Genomic DNA, 20448 nt, shown 5'->3' with positions numbered 1-20448 from the left:
ACATTTAAGGAACTGGACAAATATAGTGATGCTATTGATAGGTCTAACCGTCTTATGGTAGATGGAAAGGATTTCCCTAAAATGTTCAAAATTAAATGTTAACTAGCTACAAAGTAGCGTATGACTACCTGGATGAATTATATAATGATTATTTGCATCATTCCAGTGGCCATTTGTTTTGCAAACTCAATCTCATGTGGCTACAAGATCACACAAGATGGCGCTGACAGAGAGGGCTGCCTCGCTTCTAGTCCTTAGGAAACTTTGCAGTATTTTGTTTTTTTATGTATTATTTCTTGCAAAATGTACAAGCATTTCGCTACCCTCGCAATAACATCTGCTAACCATGTGTATGTGACCAATAAAATTTGATTTTATTCACAGAAGCAGAGGTAACCAAAGAACAGTGCTAGCTGCCTGTGCACTTGGATTAAAGGGTAACTACAAAAAAATATATATACTGTATATATTTATTTATCCCAGACCTCAAAAGTGGTCTCCTGATGTGGTTTAAGCATAGTTCTGGACTTATAACTTCCAATGTTGTTGTTTTTCTATTAAAGTGTGACTTTGAAAGCAAAAACCTGAAGAAAAAAAAGAAACCTGTGAATTTATGACTCAGTTGACAGCGTCTTTTATCTAGTTCAATAATAGGCCTACTATTAGCCTACATGCACAGTACAGTTTGGGTTGGCCTGACTGAAAAACCAATATGATATTTATCATTTTAGGTCATTCAGAGTACATGTTACTGTTTCTCGTATAATTTTTCCACACGGGCACCTTTCCTTTGCCGGGCAGGCCGTTTGGGAAATGTTAAGCAAAATTACAGTATACCCACTTCTCCAGACAGCACTTGCATGGCGCGTATAGGCTGGACTGACTGAGGCGGTCTGTCTGACTTCATTTGAACTTGCCTTCTCTTTATTAAAGGGACACTGCAATTGGGGATTCTGGGAATTAAAGAGCCACTGAACACGCAGATTTGGCACGTGCATTTTTCTGTTGCTCATTAGAAAAACAAGATTTCAGTCTTGGAGTCATCCCCAGAATGAATCTAAGATGACTCAAGAAATCTGTAATTAATTTATGTTTTTGTAGAGGATGTTTTAGTTGCATACTTTTACATCTAAGGTGTTTGGTGCAGTATTTCTCAAGTAAAAAATGTGTGACGTGTTGTCTGTCAGAACTGCTGGGTAGGTCTTTCTCACTGTCTATGCTATTGGATAGAGAGCAATCACCGCAGCTGTTCACCCCATGTTAGTGGGCAAGTGGACATTGTCAAATCAAAACCTAACCTTCATTTACCCATTGTGACGCACAGATATCCCAAACTCCATTTTAGATGAGATTTACTTTATGAAAAATGATCCTATTTACACTTTATAGTCAATTTTGACACTAGAATAAATGTTTGACTCATATCGATGCCACATAGGAAGTTTTGAAGGGATTTGTTGCTTTTTAAAAGGTAGTCACACTTTAAGCTGTTTTTCTACCTACTCAAGAGTCAGATGAACTTATAAATACCATGTTTACATCTCTGCATGCAGTGTAAAGGAAGTTAGAGGTAGTTTCACAAGCCAATGCCAACCAGCGTTAGCCAAAGACTGGAAGTCTAAAGTTAGTAACATACGCTAGTAACAAACAACATTTTAATGTAGGCCAATTGATAAAAGCTGGTGGGTAATGTGTCTCGGTAATTAATTCAACAAACTGCCCCAATCAATATGTTTCAATAACTGTATTAATCAAACAATTTAATAGATTATAAAATATTCATATAAAATCGTCTCCATTCATTGACAAATACTTATTTTCAACTCCTGCCAGGCCTACTTTACTTGCAGGGGCCAAGGCAAGCTCTATTGGAGGGCTTATCCCTGTTCATGGAGAGCTACCATCCTGTAGGTTTTCACTACAACTTTTAATGTAGCACACCAGATTTAATTAGCTGGTTGATAAACTGAACCATGCTGCTTTTATAATCAAGTGGGAAGGTGGTAATTACCAGTTGTGAAGTCTTAAATATGAGTTGGGTACATTTACATTTTGAACTGGGAAATACACAAACATGGACGTCTTTAGAAGGCTTGTGATTGTTTTGCTCAGTCAGTTTCTGCCCATAAAAAGTATATCCAGAGCTGCTTTCACTTTCTAAATCAAAAGAAATAACAGAATGAATTTTGTATCAACAATTTGTATTTAGTTCTTACCATGAACAACAACTGCTGAAGATGCCGCCAGGCTTGTAGTCTTTTTGTTGACAGTGATGTCAGAGGTGCAAGTGGGAAACTCAGAGCACAGTGATGAGACAAGTTTCCCACTACTAATTACCAGTTGGAGGGCCATTCAATTGGATTCTTCCCAGTTGTTTGTGGTAAATATTACCACCTTCCCACTTGGTCGTGAACACAGCATCAGGTTAGTTACAACTGGGGTTGGAGCGAAAACATACGAGGGCAGCTCTCCAGAAACAGGGTTTGATAGCCTTGCTTTATTGCATTCTCTTGTACATTTTCTCTAATAAGGCAGCACAATGGTATTAGTCTACAGTAGTTGTCTTTCACACACTTAGTACCCCCTGCTCTTATGGGCCCATTGCAACCAACAGGCAGAACTTAACACTCAGTTGTATGTTAGCACTTGATGCTACTAATGGGAAATTACATGCACCTAAGTGTTAAGACAAACTTGCTTTCAACCAAAAACCCACAGATCAGTTGATCTCATGTTGTTACCATGTCAAACAAGTCTGATACCAAACATCTGCATCTTGGCTATCTACTCCCGACCCCAATGAAATATCGAACTATAAGGAACATTCCAAATCGGAAGGCTGGTAAATAATGTAAAATGCATATTGTAAGAATATTAGGGCTGCCAAACTAAAAAAACATGTCATTGAGTTAATCGCAAGTATTCCTGTGATTAATCACGATTAATGGAAAATTCAGAATTTGCTCAAATTAAGCTGTCATTTAAGATGTTTTATACAAAAAAGCATTACAAGAATATTGATGTCTTGATTTTGTCCAAAGTAACGGTTAGCAAAATCGGGTAGATTGATAAAGCACACTTTCTTTAACCTCAATGTCAACTTGTTTTGACATTGCATTGTTGTTTTTAGCTGTATAGACTGTTTTCAGTGTATTTTGTACGCTTTTAGACAATTCGATTAACCACGATAAAAATAAATGTGAGCACTAAAATTACAAAAACGTAATTTGAGTTCACTAAATAACTCTTAAAGCCCTAAAGAATACAGTATTCATATAAACATACCAATATAACTAGAATATAATTTTTGTCATCTGAAAAACCTTGATTAGACTATAATTTAATACAGATTATATTAACTCAATCATGATTGGCTTGATTTTGTTACACATTTCAGATGTGGACAGTTCAGGGATATTTTAGCCATACTTAATTACACAAGTTATAATTCATGAATTACATAATTTGTAAATGAATAAGTAATGAGTGCACCAACATGAGTTTTCCCTTCATATAACCTATATTGCAACAGTATAATTGCTGTCTTAAACAAGAAATGACTATGGTAGTTGTACTGAATGATTATCAAATAGTTAAATCACCCCTTAGTTTGCTCGATTACCAGGTTTTATTTCTACCAAAGAAAATACCCTGTAGAACATGTTGGGAGAAAACAGGACTAACTTAACACCAACCTCAAACGTAGCTCTGCTTTTTGGGAGCAGCAAATTTTGGAAGCAATTGAGATCAGCTGTACGGGTGATGTTAACGTGTATTGATGGTTTAACAAGAGATCACCTGGAGATAAAATAGTGGCCAACAGTGGTTGCAATAGGCCCATAGTGTTCATTTCCACCCCCACATGGTCTCAGATGGACTGTACATCTTATAGAGGAGGCCTGTGGGATGTGAGAGGAGTGATGAGAGACTGTGTCTAGTATAGAGGGTTAGTAGGAGAACAGCGCCAGACAGGGTCAATGTCAGTCTCAGACTACAGGAAGCTCTGGTTCTGCTCTCTGGTTGTGCAGCCATCCTGGTCCTGAATGGCTGGGCTACTCGCTCCCACTGGGTGAGGATAGCCTGTCGGGCCCCGTCCCACTGCCCTGGCCCTCTCAGACGGTACTGGTACGGAGTGCAGGGCCCCAGCAGCACACGAAGCCCCACACCAGGCTCCCTCAGCAGCAGCCCTAGGAGGTTGGGTCGAACTCCTAACTCCTCTGCCATGGAGTCCAGGTAGGGGATATGGTCCACCTGGAGAGGGTGACGCTCCAAACAGGCAAACCTGGAGGGAGAGGGAGACGCACACAGGTGAATAGTTTGTTACCTATTAGCAAAATAATGATGTGAGTGTAATAACGCATGGTTGTTGTCCCACCTGTTTTGCAAGGTACTGGTGTCTCTCTTTATATCCTGCAGCATGGCTTCTTCAGAGGGCAGAGTTAGTAACCCTGGAGCAAGAAATTATGTAATCACACATTAATAATGACAACAACCTCAAAGCTTCAATCACTCGCATTCAAATACACTAATCTACCCAACAACTTCAGACACAGAGCTGGACAATTCAGGAAAAGGGGAGTTAATGAGTTAGTTAGTTTTTACCTTTAAAGACCCGGGTGGCCCAGCGGGCCTGCATCTCAGCCAGAGGGTTGATGGCTCCCAGGTTACAGATGAAGCCCACTACAGCCAGACTGGGCCGGGCCAGCCCAGGGGGGAACACATTACGGTACAGAGACAGGCGGTGACTGCTATTAGCCAGCAGACCCGAAGGCAGGAAGGGAAAGTCATAGTTGTAGCCGGTGGCAAACACCACAACATCCACCTAGAAAGGAGAGGTAGAGTAGGGTAAAGGGGAGGTGAGAAGGGAGGAGAGAGTGTCTGTGTGTGTGTGTGTGTGTGTGTGTGTGTGTTCACCTTGTCCACAACGCTGCCGTCCTCAAACGCCACACTGGAGCCTCTGATCTCCCTGATGTTAGGTTTGATCAGAACACGACCAGAGATGATTCGACCAGGCAGGTCATCATTCACCACCGGGATCTGGGCAAAGAACCTGAAATAGATGGATCAGTCAGCCAGCCAGCCAGCCAGCCAGTCAGCCAGCCAGTCAGATATGTATAGAGCATACCTGTGTTTTGGCTGTAGGCCGTACAGTCTGTGGTCAAAGCTCTGGTTCAGATTCTTCTCCATCATCCTGGTAATCCAGGAGGGGAAGAGCTTCTGCAGCAGCTTGTCCAATCGTGAAGTGCCCACCAGGTCACCTGGCAGGCCCCCTGCCCCCACCCTGCTGACCACCCATGCCCCCTTCCGTGTGCTGAGGTACACCTGTAGACCAGGAGAGGAAGGGTTAATGATCTTTGTCAGAGGTGGCCTAGTTTCATTATACACCGACAATATTTTACTTTATCTAAACAATGTATCTCAATACCTCTCAAACGCTTTGAAGATCATAGTCAAATTCAGCACCATCAAGTTACAAAATAAATCTAACCAAATCTGTCCTACTGCCTCTCAAGACCCCGATGGAGGACTCCATCTATACTTATGGAATCCCAATAGTTTTCCATTTTAATATTTAGGAATAAATATATTTCCTTCCATAGATAAAACCATTTCTAGAAACTTCAACAGAACACTCAAGTCAATACGACCTCGGTAGATAGACTAACATCCGAGTTGCGTTAATTGCCACTGATGAATTTCTGTACAGTGCCTTCAGAAAGTATTCACACCCCTTGACTTTTTCCACATTTTGTTGTGTTACAGCCTGAATTTAAAATGTATTAAATTGAGGGGTTGTCACTGGCCTACACACAATACCCCATAATGTCAAAGTGGAAATTCTAATTAAATAAAAATGAAAAGCTGAAATGTCCTGAGTCAATAAATATTCAATCCCTTTGTTATGGCAAGCTTAAATAAGTTCAGGAGTAAAAAGTTGCTTAACAAGTCACATAAGTTGCATGAACTCACTGTGTGTGCAATAATAGTGTTTAACATGATTTTTGAATGACTAACTTATCTTTGTACCCCACACATACCAATAATTGTAAGGTCCCTCAGTCGAGCAGTGAATTTCAACCACAGATTCAATCACAAAGACCAGAGGTTTTCCAATGCCTCGCAACGTTCTTGACCCTAACCAGTCAGGCTTCAAGACGGTTCACTCAACCAAGACTGTTCTTCTCTGTCACACAGAGGCTCTACGCAATGCCAAAGCTGACTCTCCTCTGTTCTCATCCTCCAAGATCTATCCGCTGCCTTTGACACCATGAACTATTAGATCCTCCTCTCCACCCTCTCAGGGCTGTGCACACTCTTGGATTGCATCCTACCTAGCAGGTCGCTCCTACCAGGTGACGTGGAGAGGATCTGTGTCTGCACCACATACTCTCCCCACTACTGGTGTCCTCCAGGGCTCGATTCTAGGCCCTCTCCTCTTCTCTCTACACACCAAGTCACTCGGCTCCGTCATGGTATCTCCTATCATTGCTATGTGGATGACACTTAACTACTTTTTCCTTCCCCCCTTCTGGCACCCAGGTGTTAACACGCATCTCTCCGTGGCTGGCAGATATCTCAACAATGTCGGCCCACCACCTCATCCTCAACAAGACTGAACTGCTCTTCCTCCCAGCAAAGGCCTTCCTACTCAAAGATCTCTCCATCATGGTTGAAAACTCCACAGTGTCGCCCTTCCATAGTGCAAAGAATCTTGGCGTGACCCTATCGTTCTCTGCAAACATCAAAAGCAATGACCCGCTCCTGCAGGTTCATTCTCTACAATATCCGTAGAGTACAACCTTTCCTCACACAGGAAGCGGCACAGGTCCTAATCCAGACACTTGTACTCTTCCGTCTGAAATACTGCAACTCGCTGTTGGCTGGGCTCCCTGCTTGTGCCATCAAACCCCTGTAACTTATCCAGAACGCAGCAGCCCGCCTGGTTTTCAACCTTCCCAAGTTCTATCATGTCACCCCGCTCCTCTGCACATTCCACTGGCTTACAGTTGAAGCTTGCATCCACTACAAGACCATGGAGCTCACCTATGGAACAGCAAGAGGGGAAGGTTGCTCTAACCCTACACCCCAACCCGAGCACTCCGTTCTGCCACCTCTGGTCTCTTGGCTCTCCCATCCCTACGGGAGGGCAGCTTCCGCTCAGCCCAGTCCAAGCTCTACTCTGTCCTGGCACCCCAATGGTGGAACCAGCCTCCCCCTGAAGCTAGAACAGCAGAGTCCCTACCCATCTTCCAAAACCATCTGAAACCTTACCTCTTCAAAAAGTATGCTAAATAATCCTCCTCCTCACCTCGACCCCTTCTAGCTCTGACTCTACTGACAGCCACATTATTGAGGAAAAATGTACTTTCTATGCCTGTGATATGTGGTTGTCCCACCTAGCCGTCTTAAGATGAATGCACTAACTGTAAGTCACTCTGGATAAGAGTGTCTGCTAAATGACTAAATTGTAAATGTAAAATGCAAAGAAACCGCACAGGGATTTCACCAGGAGGCCAATGGTGAATTTAAAACAGTTTAAATGGCTGTGATAGGAGAAAACAACATTGTTACTCCACAATACTAACCTAATTGACAGAATTTAAAGGAAGCCTGTACAAAATAAAAATATTCCAAAACATGCATCCTGTTTGCAACAAGGTACTAAAGTAATAATGCAAAACATGTGGCAAGGCAATTCACTTTTTGTCCTGAATACAAGTGTTATGTTTGGGGCAAATCCAATGCTAAGTACCATTCTCCATATTTTCAAGCATAGTGGTGGCTGCATCATGTTATGGGTATGCTTGTAATAGTTAAGGACTGGGGAGTTTTTCAGGATGAAGCAGAAATGCAATAGAGCTAAGCAGAGTCAAAATTCTAGAGAAAAACCTAGTTCGGTCTGCTTTCCACACAACCCTGGGAGATGAATTCACCTTTCAGCACAACAATAACCTAAAACACAAGGCCAAATATACACTGGAGTTGCTTACCAAGAAAACAGTGAAGGTTCCTAAATTGCAGAGTTACAGCTTCGACTTAAATCTACTTGAAAATCTATGTCAAGACCTGGAAATGGTTGTCTAGTAATGATCAACACTCAATTCGACAGAGCTTGAATAATGTTTTAAATAATAAATGTCACACAATCCAGGTGTGGAAAGCTCTTAGAGACTTAACCAGAAAGACATAGCTGTATTCGCCTCCAAAGGTGCTTCTACAAAGTATTGACTCAGGGATGTGAATACTTATGTAAATGAGATGTTCCTGTATTTCATTTTCAATAAATGTGCAGAGAGAAATTGTAAACATGGTTCCCTTTGTCATTATGGGGTATTGTGTGTAGATTGGTGAGAAAAAAACATATTTAATCCATTTTGAATTTAGGCTGTAACACCCAAAAAATGTGGGATAAGTCAAGGGGCATGAATACTTTCTGATAGTACTGTTGTTCAAATGCTTCCCTTGTCTCCCCCTTCTAGCTATTGGGGGGAAAATCCATAGTGGGTTTCGATCCCGGGTTAAAATGAACAAACTTACAAAGAGGGAAAGACGTAGGAGGACTATCCGTACTAAACTTTAAAAATTTATTTCCAGGCAGGCTGGGTCCATCTAGCTGTTTACGCCAAATCTTGACTCTGCCATCAGCGTGATGCAACAGGAACCGGGATTCGTCAGACCAGGCAATGTTTTTCAACTCTTCAATTGTCCAGTGTTGGTGATTGTATGCACATTGGAACTGCTGCTTCTTGTTTTTAGCTGATAGGAGTGGATCCCGGTGTTGTCGTCTGCTGCAATAATCCATCCATGACATGGATTGACGAGGATTATGGATTATCTCTATTTGTGCTTTTTGTGACTCCTCTCTTTGGCTGGAAAAATGGCTGAATTTTTCTGTGAGTTTGTGGTGACCTAACATAATTGTTTGTGGTGCTTTCGCTGAAAAGCCTATTTGAAATCGGACACTTTGGTGGGATTAACACCAAGATTACCTTTAAAATGGTATAAAATACATGTTTGAGGAATTTTAATTATGAGATTTGTTGTTTGAATTTGGCGCCCTGCACTTTCATTGGCTGTTGTCATATCGATCCCAGCCATAAGAAGTTTTACATGGACACTGAAAAGATCCACAAATGGCTGTATGTGGTATGGATCAAGCGCAGGAGAGGTGTTCAAACAGAGGTGCTTAAAGGAAGGCGCACAGGTAGGCCTCATGAAAACAATGTTTCATATGCTCTTTTTAATCACAGTAATAGGCACAGATTTGTCAGTCAGAGTGAGCTTGATAAGGTGAAAGAATCCTTTTCATTGCATCACTTTCATATACTGTACATTAAGACAAATCCTTCTACGTTGAGTATTAGAACGCAGTTTACATAACCTGATAATGACTTGATATTTGAGTGCATTCACAACAAGCCACCTGCAGACAACGTACAAAATGCAATAGTGCATTTGAGGGTTGGATTTTCTGATGAAAATAATTATTTGATGCACGGCCTACTATTTCTAAAAATAAATTCCTACGTCTTTTGTGAGTAAAATCCTTTTCCCAAAATTAATTTAGGTACATTTTTGTGAAGATGTATGAGGGTTGTGATATGGGTCATTTAATAGTAAAATCATTTAAGGGATCAATACATTTCTATATTGCTTCCCCAGTATCTGCATGAACCATCAGGCCAAGTGTTTTTGGTTGACCCTGCTGGACAGAAAGAGAAGGAGGAATCGGAACACGCTAGATTCAAATTCAGGTCTTAGTTATTCCATTGTACTGGATCTAATACATATTAGCATTTTACATACATTCATAGATGTAATCATTTTTTATGACATACTGTGAAAAACTCTTGGCTGCTGGCTCTGTCACTTTCAGACATGCGCAGAGCAGACTGAAAGGGGAAGGGTAGCTCTTGACTTGAACCACAGGGGTTCTCTGTAAAGAGAGTAATCCAAAAGGCACAGACACACACCCCTTGACCTGTATGTATTCTCTCCTGATTGGCTCTGTGGTGCACAGTCTGGTAGTCTGACTAAAGTGCCAGAGGTATGAGGAGAGACATCCTCCTTTGTATTTATGGGAACAAATATTTCCTAACACTTTGGATCCTATTCTTGGATAGTTAGAAGACAAAATGCATCAATGCAAAAAAAACATACTATTTACTGTCCATGGGTAACCTCAACCTTGTGTGTCTGTGGGTGTTTTGGCCAATAAAGTGCCAACTCAATTCTACCAGTGACGAGTCACTCATGCCCCTATGAACGGGGACACAGGGCAATAGTTTTTCATCTAAACCAGCCCTTTTTTACTGGAGTACACTAACCCCTAATTGGGGCTCTTTTCTTGACACATAGTAGCAGTTTACCAGATAAGAATTCAAGAAGATCAAAAAGTAGATTGTTGTAAGGGTGTATTACGTCCTGTGCTGGCCACATTGTCATATCTATTCTGGATTCTGAGTGGTAAAATCATAGCTGAAAAATGCCTCTATGTATGTGTACACATTTTTCCCCAAGACAGAACTGCCAAAGGGGGTGGAGTTGCAATCTACTGCAGAGACAGCCTGCAGAGTTCTGTCATGCTATCCAGTTCTGTGCCCAAACAGTTTGAGCTTCTACTTTTAAAAATCCACCTTTCCAGAAATAAGTCTCTCACTGTTCCCACTTGATACAGACCCCCCTCAGCCCCCAGCTGCACCCTGGACACCATATGTGAATTAATTGCCCCCCATTTATCTTCAGAGTTTGTACTGTTAGGTGACCTAAACTTGGATATGCTTAACACCCCGGCCGTCCTACAATCTAAGCTAGATGCCCTCAATCTCACCCAAATTATCATGGAACCTACCAGGTATAACTCCAAATCCATAAACTCAGGCACCCTCATAGACCAACCTGTCATCTAAATACACGTCTGCTGTCTTCAACCAGGATCTCAGCGATCACTGCCTCATTGTCTGCGTCCGTAATGGGTCCACAGTCAAACGAGCACCCCTCATCATAGTCAAACTCTCCCTAAAACACTTCAGCGAGCAGGCCTTTCTAAATCGAACTGGCCCGGGTCTCCTGGAAAGATATTGACCTCATTCCGTCAGTAGAGGATGCCTGGTTATTCTTTAAAAGTGCTTTTCTCACCATCTTAAATAAGCATGCCCTGTTCAAAATGTTCCCCTTTCAGGGAAGTTATGCAACCTTTCAGGGAAGTTACGAACTTATCGGCAGACTCAACAGCCTTGGTTTCTCAAATGACTGCCTCGCCTGGTTCACCAACTTCTGGCAGTCTCTATGGGGGTGCCAAAGGGTTCAATTCTCGGGTTGACTCTTTTCTCTGTATACATCAATGATGTCGCTCTTGCGGCTGGTGATTCTCTGATCCACTTCTACGCAGACAACACCATTCTGTATACTTCTGGCCCTTCTTTGGACAGTTAACTAACCATACAACTCTCCTTCCGTTGCCTCCAACTGCTCTTAAATGCAAGTAAAACTAAATGCATGCTCTTCAACTGATCGCTGCCTGCACCTGCCCGCCAGCCTAGCATCACTACTCTGGACGGTTCTGACCTAGAATATGTGGACAACTACAAATACCTAGGTGTCTGGTTGAACTGTAAACTCTCCTTCCAGACTCAAGTTAACCATCTCCAATCTGAAAGTAAATCTAGAATCTGCTTCCTATTTCGCAACAAAGCCTCCTTCACTTATGCTGCCAAACATACCCTTGTAAAACTGACTATCCTACCAATCCTCGACGATGTCATTTACAAAATAGCCTCCAACACTCTACTCAGCAAATTGGATGCAGTCTATCACAGTGCCATCCGTTTCGTCACCAAAGCCCCATATACTACCCACCACTGCGACCTGTATGCTCTCGTTGGCTGGCCCTCGCTTCATATTCGTCGCCAAACCCACTGGCTCCAGGTCATCTATAAGTCTTTGCTAAGTAAAGCCCCGCCTTAACTCAGCTCACTGGTCACCATAGCAGCACCCACCCGTAGCACTCGCTCCAGCAGGTATATTTCACTGGTCACCCCCAAAACCAATTCCTCCTTTGGCCGCCTTTCCTTCCAGTTCTCTGCTGCCAATGACTGGAACAAATTGCAAAAATCACTGAAGCTGGAGACTCATATCTCCCTCACTAGCTTTAAGCATCAGCTATCAGAGCAGCTTACAGATCATTGCACCTGTACATAGCCCATCTGTAAATAGCCCATCCAACTACCTCATCCCCATATTGTTATTTATTTTATATATTTTTTTGCTCCTTTGCACTCCAGTAGCTCTACTTGTACATTCATCTGCTGCACATCTATCACGCCAGTGTTTATTTGCAAAATTGTAATTATTATTTCGCCACTACGGCCTATTTATTGCCTTACCTCCCTAATCTTACCTCATTTGCACACACTGTATATAGACTTTTCTATTGTGTTATTGACTGTACGTTTGTTTATTCCATGTGTAACTCTGTGTTGTTGTTTGTGTCACACTGCTTTGCTTTATCTTGGCCAGGTCACAGTTGTAAATGAGAACTTGTTCTCAACTGGCTTACCTGGTTGAATAAAGGTGAAATAAAAATAAAATAAATAAAAAAATACTGTATGTGGGAATGTCTTCTGTCCGTCCTACATGTAGTGTTGGTACATGGAATATTCCTCAACTGCATATATCATAAATTGCTATTGCAAATAGAAGTATTGTGTTCCACAACTGACATTTTCAGATATTACTTTGACAAACACACTTTGGTGCTTACAATTCATTCTCTATTGTCATAGATTTGGTGGGCACTGTCATCTGTGATCTTTGTGATATGACTTTGTTTAAGCACGTACTGATGAAACTGTCACTTCATATTTTTTTCTTAAAGTCTACAAACGCTCTACATTTATTCACTCTGTGATAGGGTTGGATCCTATATGCTACTTTTATTATTGTCCTGTAAATGGTTCAGTGCCTATAATTTAAGCTGTGTGTATATATATATATATATATATATATATATATATATAAAAATAATGGGGCATAAAGGAAATTACCTCTACTACTAAATTATAGTGATAAGGAAAACAGCATACAAATGTGGCTTGTGTATTCATTTGCCTATTACTAATCAGAATTCCATTATGTTTACATAAAAAAGAGAATACTTCAAAATGAGAAGATACTGCCATGGAAAATACGACTGGATGGACATAAAGTGGAAAGGAGGGGAAATAACTCACACCATGCAGCAGGACACCTTCAGCTGCGGGGTCTTTGTAATGCAGGTTTGATAGTTATATTTTCAATAATGAATGGTTAGCTGTTATGTGACAATTAGGTCAAAAACTGTATTTTATTTTTTGGTGTAGATGGCCAAGGAAGTTGCACAGAACTTCCCCAACATCCCCTCCCAAATTGATATGGAACCTTCAAAAACACATGGAGCAACTGCGAAAAATAATGGCTGAGGATATACAAAAATGTCTGGTATGTAATGACATTTAATTCAAAGTAAATTCTTTATTTGTATGTAGTTGTGTGGGACAGCCATATGTTCAGTTCATGCCTATGATTTCAGAGTTCAACAAAGCCAACAACTGCTTCATGTGTGCCACTGATAAAGAACCTGGATGTGGCCCAAAGACTGACTGGGTTAGTAACTTTATTTAACATGTTTAGAATCTTTTGACAACAGTGACGGCATGTAAGACAATTTATGATATAACACAATGGATGGCTAATTCGTCATACTACATTGATATTATTTATAACGTGTTACGCTTTGTTTTGTTTTGATAGAATGTTTTGCATGCCAACGGTGGTTCCATGCGCTGTAACTAGGAATGAAGACAAAAGAGTTCAACAGACTAAAGAACACAACCTGGAAGTGCTGTCTTTGTTGTTGAAAATGTATGCTCTACCCCATCCACACTGAAGAGGCTCTGAATGTACATCAACCAGGGATAAAGAGAAAGTTAACACGGTGAAATGTTTCATACTTATTTGAAGTTAAGTGTCTGTTGACATGTTGGAAAAGATTAAAGGTCTACAATTTTTGTTTAATTTGTCAATATTACATTTTTATTCATTGATATACTGGCCACCATTACTGTGGTTACATGTTCAGTATATGTATTGACCAGCAAACCCACTGCAGCCTACCTCACTAGCTCACTCCATCCCTGCTTTGGACAATTAATAGCATGACTCTCGTACTTTGCCCTTTTCCTTTATGGTTGATATTAACGACGAAAGGAGATATTATCTGTCTCTCTTCTATTGTGTACTGCTGTTAATAAATACTGTGGAAAAATAAACAGGGAAAATAAGTACTTAGAACAGTGGTTCTTAACCTGGGTTCGATCGAACCCCAGGGGTTCGGTGAGTCAGTCTCAGGGGTTCGGCGGAGGTCAAGACACACATCCGACTCATATGATTCGTGATGACACGCCCCGCTTGCCCATCATTGGCTGCAGGTGATCACGCTACATCGCTTGGCCTATCTGTGCTGCAGGGAATTTGGTGCGCTCAGTTGTCGACTTGTGACTGTCGTGATGGTACGTCTTGTGATTTCTTTCTTAATATTTTAATCCCTTCATACTTACTATGTCAAGCAAAAAAAGAAAGTGTGTATATGTACAATATGGATTCACATGTATAACGGAACGTGATGGGAGTCAGCGTCCTAACTGCCTGATTTGCAATGCCAAGTTGAGCAATTCTAGTATAGCACCGGCAAAACTAAGAGAACACTTCCTTAAGCTGCATGGAGATGGAAAATACAAGAACACAACGCTCGCTGAATTCAAGGTGAAGAGAGCCAGATTCGATGAAAAGGCTACTCTGCCTGTTCTCGGCTTTGTACCCATTAACAAACCGATCCTCACAGCATCGTACGAAGTTGCTTACCTGATCGCAAAGCAGGGCAAACCACACACCATTGGTGAAACACTCATAAAACCAGCTGTGTTGAAGATGGCGAATATCATGCTGGGAAAAGAGGCTGAAGTTAAGTTATCCCAAATGACACCATCAGCGACAGAATAGAGGACATGAGCAAAGACATCTTGGCTCAAGTAGTTGCAGATCTGATTTCAAGCCCGGCAAAATTCAGCCTTCAACTCGACGAGACCACAGACGTTTCCAATCTAAGCCAGCTCGCTGTATTCGTGCGCTATGTGAAAGACGACGTGATAAAGGAAGATTTTTTATTTTGTAAGCCTCTTACAACAACAACTAAGGCAGCCGATGTGAAGAAACTTGTGGATATTGTGGGATATGGTTTCTGCAGTTTGTTCGGACGGAGCTCCAGTCATGCTGGGAAGAAAGTCTGGTTTTGGTGCGCTAGTGAAAGCCGATGCACCACACATCATTGTTACGCATTGTATTCTGCACAGGCATGCGTTGGCAACAAAAACCTTGCCTCAAACTGGCAGAAGTATTAAAAATTGTAGTGGAATGCGTGAACTATGTGCGAACTAGTGCTCTGAGGCACTGCATCTTCAGTGAGCTGTGTAAAGAATGAATTCGAGGTACTTCTGTACCATTCTAACGTTCGGTGGTTATCCCGGGGACAGGTGCTGAATCGTGTTTTTGCCGTGCGTGTGGAATTAGCCCTGTTTTTGCAAGAGCATCAACATTGTCATGCAGATTGCTTCAAAAATTCTGAGTTCATTCTCATTTTAGCGTACCTTCGCAGCTCTCAATCATCTCAATCAAAAGATGCAGGACGGTGGAGTCAACATCATCGAAGCGGAGGAAAACCTGAAGGCTTTTCAAAAAAAGCTACCGTTATGGAAACGACGAACAGAGAACGATAACTTCGCAAACTTTCCCCTGCTGGACGACTGTGTAAGTAAGATCGAAGATGTATCTGGAATCGGAGACATTTCTGTACCCGTGGAACTGAAGCAAGCAATTGCCACGCACTTAGATGAGCTTGCAAAGTCTCTCGACGGATACTTCCCTACAAGTGAGTCGTATCCAGCATGGGTGAGACAGCCGTTCATGTTTAGTGTTGAGACAACAGATGTCAATGAGGAATACCTCGATGAAATCATTGAAATTCAGCAGAGCCAGGTTCAACAGCAACTCTTCAGAACAACAACGCTTTCAGCGTTTTGGTGTCAACAAATGGTAACGTACCCTGTTATTGCTAAGAAAGCTCTGGAGATTTTCATACCGTTTGTTACAACATATCTTTGCGAGCAATCCTTTTTGAGGATGCTGGACATAAAAACGAAAAAAAGGAACAGACTTTGTTGCGAAAATGACATGAGAGTGGCACTTGCCAAGGTGAAGCCGCGCATTTCTGAACTGGTCTCTGAAAGGCAACAGCAGAAGTCACACTGATTTGCAGTAAATATTCATTATTATGTTTTTGTTTTTGTGTGAAAATCATGTTTTGATGATTTTGTTCTTTGAACACACGGTGTTGATGTTTATGCACGGCTCATTTTGTGCACCAGTAAAATATATACCTATGTTTTGAATTAATTAAGAAGGGTTCGGTGAATGCGCATATGAAACTGGTGGGGTTCAGTACCTCCAACAAGGTTAAGAACCACTGACTTAGAACTACCAATTATTATAGATAAATATTAAAGAAAAGGGTAAACACAACACTGGACTGAACCCCCTAATTGTCAAACTAATATTAATGTACAACAATATAGAAGAGACATAACTAAAGGTTATGCAATATGGGTGTATATCCACTGCACGCTTCAGAGGTGTGTAATTGACATGACCAAGGAGCTATTGAAATTTAAAACTATGAAAAATGTATGTGAAACCGCGTGATTTTACAGTACACAAACAAGAGTGTGCAATATAGAAGGGTACATTCTGCACCATGTTTGAAGTCAGTAGGTCACATGACCAAGGAGCTATTGAAATTTTACATTTCGAAAAATTCATGTAAAAACGTGTAAGATGAAAATGGACAAACTAAAGGGTGTACAATATAGAAGGGTAGTCAGTGGACATTCTGAACCTTGTTTGAGTCCAGTAGGTCATATGACCAATGAGCTATTGAAATTCAAAAATTTAAATAAATAATTTAAAATAGTGCGAGATGCAAATCGACAGAAAATAAATGTGTGCAATGTGTGTCTATGTCATCGGGTTAGCTAGAACCAGTTCTTAAAGTTTTAGGAGTAATGGTTAAATAGCTTTTGAAATTTGAAAAATGTGATTTGTCACTATGTTGACGGTCCCTAACTGCTGTTGGTGGACGTAAGGAAAACTGCAGGCGAATATCCGTCGAATATCCAACTTGTCTTTTTTAAGTTTGTTCACAGACTATTTAACACAGGAAATGTTTTACGATGAAATTGACCCCATATGATGTGGGAGTGCATTGCAGTTAAATACTGCTAGGACAAAGTTACAAAATTCATTTTGAAGTGCATGAATTTAAATATTAAATGCTTTGCATTTACTATGTTACTTAACGATGATAGCTCCTTACAGATGATTACCGCTGGGAGACAGCACTTCTGCAATAAAGATGTTGACTCTCAGATGGCAATCACCTCACTCTTTCCCAATTTGCCAGTGGATACAGTTACCATTAGAATTATCGACAGAGAGAATGAATGGTGCTAGAGATTGCTTAGTCTCTTCCTGTTCATGATAGCTAGGAGTTTTGCATACTTCCCTACATAATATCTGAGAGAAATACTTCCAGAAGAATCAGATGACTTCCCACTCACCTGCTCCGCTACTCTGCTGGCATCCACAGCGATGTCACCTCCAGAATTCCCGATCCCGACCACCACCACCCTCTTCCCCTGCAGCCCCTCAGCACTGCGATATTCCCAACTATGCAAGTACCTGCCCTCAAACTCCTCTATACCTGGGTGGATAAGATAAACAAATGATAAATAATGATACTCTATCATGGTAATTGATTAATGATCGAGCATATTATTCAAATTATACGTTGTGAGGGCTATGACTGGGATTTACACATGATGATGTATGTATGTAAGAAAGATGTGATTAGGATTTGAGTCTATATATCTCCAGTGATAGTAGCATATAAAATGAACAATACACAAATACACAATGTCACCGGAGACTATGATAGCGACAGAGATTTGACAGTTACCTGGGAAGTCATTGAGAGGCAGGTGTGGTTGTGTAAAGTGACCGGTGCAGACCATCACAGCATCAAAGACCTGAGTCTCCCTCTGACCTTCTGTCCCCTCTGTCTCCACCTCCCACTGGCCCGACACTGGGAAGTCTGGCCTCTGTCGCACACTCACCACAGTGGTCTGACACACACAGGTAGACAGGCAGACACGCACGCACCACAAAATGAATCATTATTTACCATTGAAAGGGATCATAACATAAGATGTGACTGAATAAACATCATCTTCCTTCCTTCATGCCCTCTGACCTGGAAGACGATGTGCTTGAAGAGGTCAAAGGTCTCAGCGTAAAGTCGTAGGTAGATCAGCAGCTGGGAGTGGTGCATGTTGTTGGGCAGGTGAGCTGGAGGGGGGAAGTCGCTGTATGACATCATTTCCTTGGAGCTGTTGATGATGACAGACTGGTAGATGTTGGCCCTGCCTGGGTCTGGATGCTCCTACAGGACAAGGACACCGACTAAGGATATGCTCCAATAGACACACTACTATTCAACATATAACAACTGGCAAGTTTATTTGGTAAATATTTTCTTAACTCTTCTTGAACTGCACTGTTGGTTAAGGGCGTGTAAGTAAGCATTTCACGGTAAGGTCAACTCTTGTTGTATTCTGCGCATGTGACAAAGTTTGATTTGAAGGGCGCATCCAAATTGTTACGACTTATCCTCCTTACGGCCCATTAACTTCTCTAGGGTAGGGGACAGCATTTTCACGTTTGGATGAAAGCATACCCAAATTCAACTGCCAGTTACTCATCCCCAGGAGATAAGATATGCATATTATTAGTATATTTGGATAGAAAACACTCAACTGTTTGAATCACGTCTGTGAGTATAACAGAACTTATTTAGCAGGCGAAACCCCGAGGACAAACCATTCAGATGTTTTTTTTTTTTTTTGAGGTCACTGTCTTTTCAATGAGTTTTCATTGGGAAACCAGATTTCTAAGCGAATTGCTTGCAGTTCCTACGGCTTCCACTAGATGTCAACAGTCGTGAGAAATAGGTTGAGGTTATTCCTTTGTGTAATGAAGAAATACGGCCATCTTGAAGTCGAGGCACTCCAGGTGTCCTGGACATGCGCTTCAATCAAACAGAAGGCATGCTACATATCGTTTTAATCCTGTATTGAACACATATCATCCAGTCTTCAATTTTATCGATTATTAACGTTAAAAAATACCTAAAGTTGTATTACATAAGTAGTTTCACATTTTTTGGCAAAGTTTACAGGTAACCTTTGAGATATTTTGTCGTCACGTTTGAGCAAGTTGGAACCGGTGTTTTTCTGGATCAAATGCGCCAAATAAATGGACATTTTGGGTATATATCGACGGAATTAATCGAACAAAAGGACCATTTGTGATGTTTATGGGACATATTGGAGTGCCAACAACAGAAGCTCGTCAAAGATAAGGCATGAATTATATTTTTATTTCTGCTTTTTGTGTCGCGCCTGCAGGGTTGAAATGTTCTCTCTCTTTTGTTTACTATGGTGCTATGCTCAGATAATAGCATCGTATGCTTTTGCTGAAAAGCCTATTTGAATTCTGACATGTTGGCTGGATTCACAACCAGTGTAGCTTTAATTTGGTATCTTTCATGTGTGATTTAATGAAAGTTTGATTTTCATAGTAATTCATTTTAATTTGGCGCTCTGCATTTTCTCAGGCTTTTTGCCAAGTGATACAGTAGCGTCTTGCCTAAACTCAGATTTTTGGATATAAATATGAACTTTACCGAAAAACAAATACATGTATTGTGTAACATGAAGTCCTATGAGTGTCATCTGATGAAGATTATCAAAGGTTAGTGATTCATTTTATCTCTATTTCTGGTTTTTGTGACTGCTCTCTTTAGCTGGAAAAATGGCTGTCTTTTTCTGTGACTTGGCTCATACCTAACATAATCGTTTGGTGTGCTTTCGTCGTAAAACCTTTTTGAAATCGGACACTTTGGCTGGATTTACAACAAGTGTAGCTTTAGAATGGTGTAAAATACTTGTATGTTTGAGGAATTTAAATTATGGGATTTCTGTTTTGAATTTGGCGCCCTGCAGTTTCACTGGCTGTTGACGAGGTGGGACGCTAACGTCCCACATACCCTAGAGAGGTTAAACAAACAAAAACTTTGTTAAATATGAATTATATTTGTCAAAACTATTAATTAGTATGTTAATTCTATGTCGAGGAAAATTACTTAAAATATAAACGTTTGTTTTCACATAGTATAAGCACTCGGAAGCTGACATTATTTAGCATTAGCATTCTCATAGAGAATGACTGGCGGTGTTAGCT

The 20448-nt window shown here is 41.0% G+C and overlaps 1 protein-coding gene across 3 annotated transcripts in view; it reads right to left on the bottom strand.

Annotated features, from left to right (window-relative positions):
* Window positions 1–1729: 1729 nt before the first annotated feature.
* Window positions 1730–20448, bottom strand: part of LOC120054898 (flavin-containing monooxygenase 5-like) — an 85662-nt gene continuing 66943 nt past the window's right edge. For all 3 annotated transcript variants that reach the window (XM_039002619.1, XM_039002617.1, XM_039002618.1), the window contains exons 3-10: window positions 18401–18589; window positions 18107–18272; window positions 17709–17851; window positions 5126–5322; window positions 4915–5050; window positions 4603–4822; window positions 4376–4448; window positions 1730–4282 (exon numbers count right to left, since the gene is read on the bottom strand). In XM_039002619.1, the coding sequence (XP_038858547.1) occupies window positions 3847–4282; window positions 4376–4448; window positions 4603–4822; window positions 4915–5050; window positions 5126–5322; window positions 17709–17851; window positions 18107–18272; window positions 18401–18589 (1560 nt within the window). In that variant the 3' untranslated portion in view covers window positions 1730–3846. The remainder of the gene's footprint in view (window positions 4283–4375; window positions 4449–4602; window positions 4823–4914; window positions 5051–5125; window positions 5323–17708; window positions 17852–18106; window positions 18273–18400; window positions 18590–20448) is intronic.

The sequence above is a fragment of the Salvelinus namaycush genome, chromosome 10, assembly GCF_016432855.1.
Source record: "Salvelinus namaycush isolate Seneca chromosome 10, SaNama_1.0, whole genome shotgun sequence".
NCBI lineage: Eukaryota > Metazoa > Chordata > Actinopteri > Salmoniformes > Salmonidae > Salvelinus > Salvelinus namaycush.
This window is presented reverse-complemented; position numbering and strand designations above follow the sequence as displayed.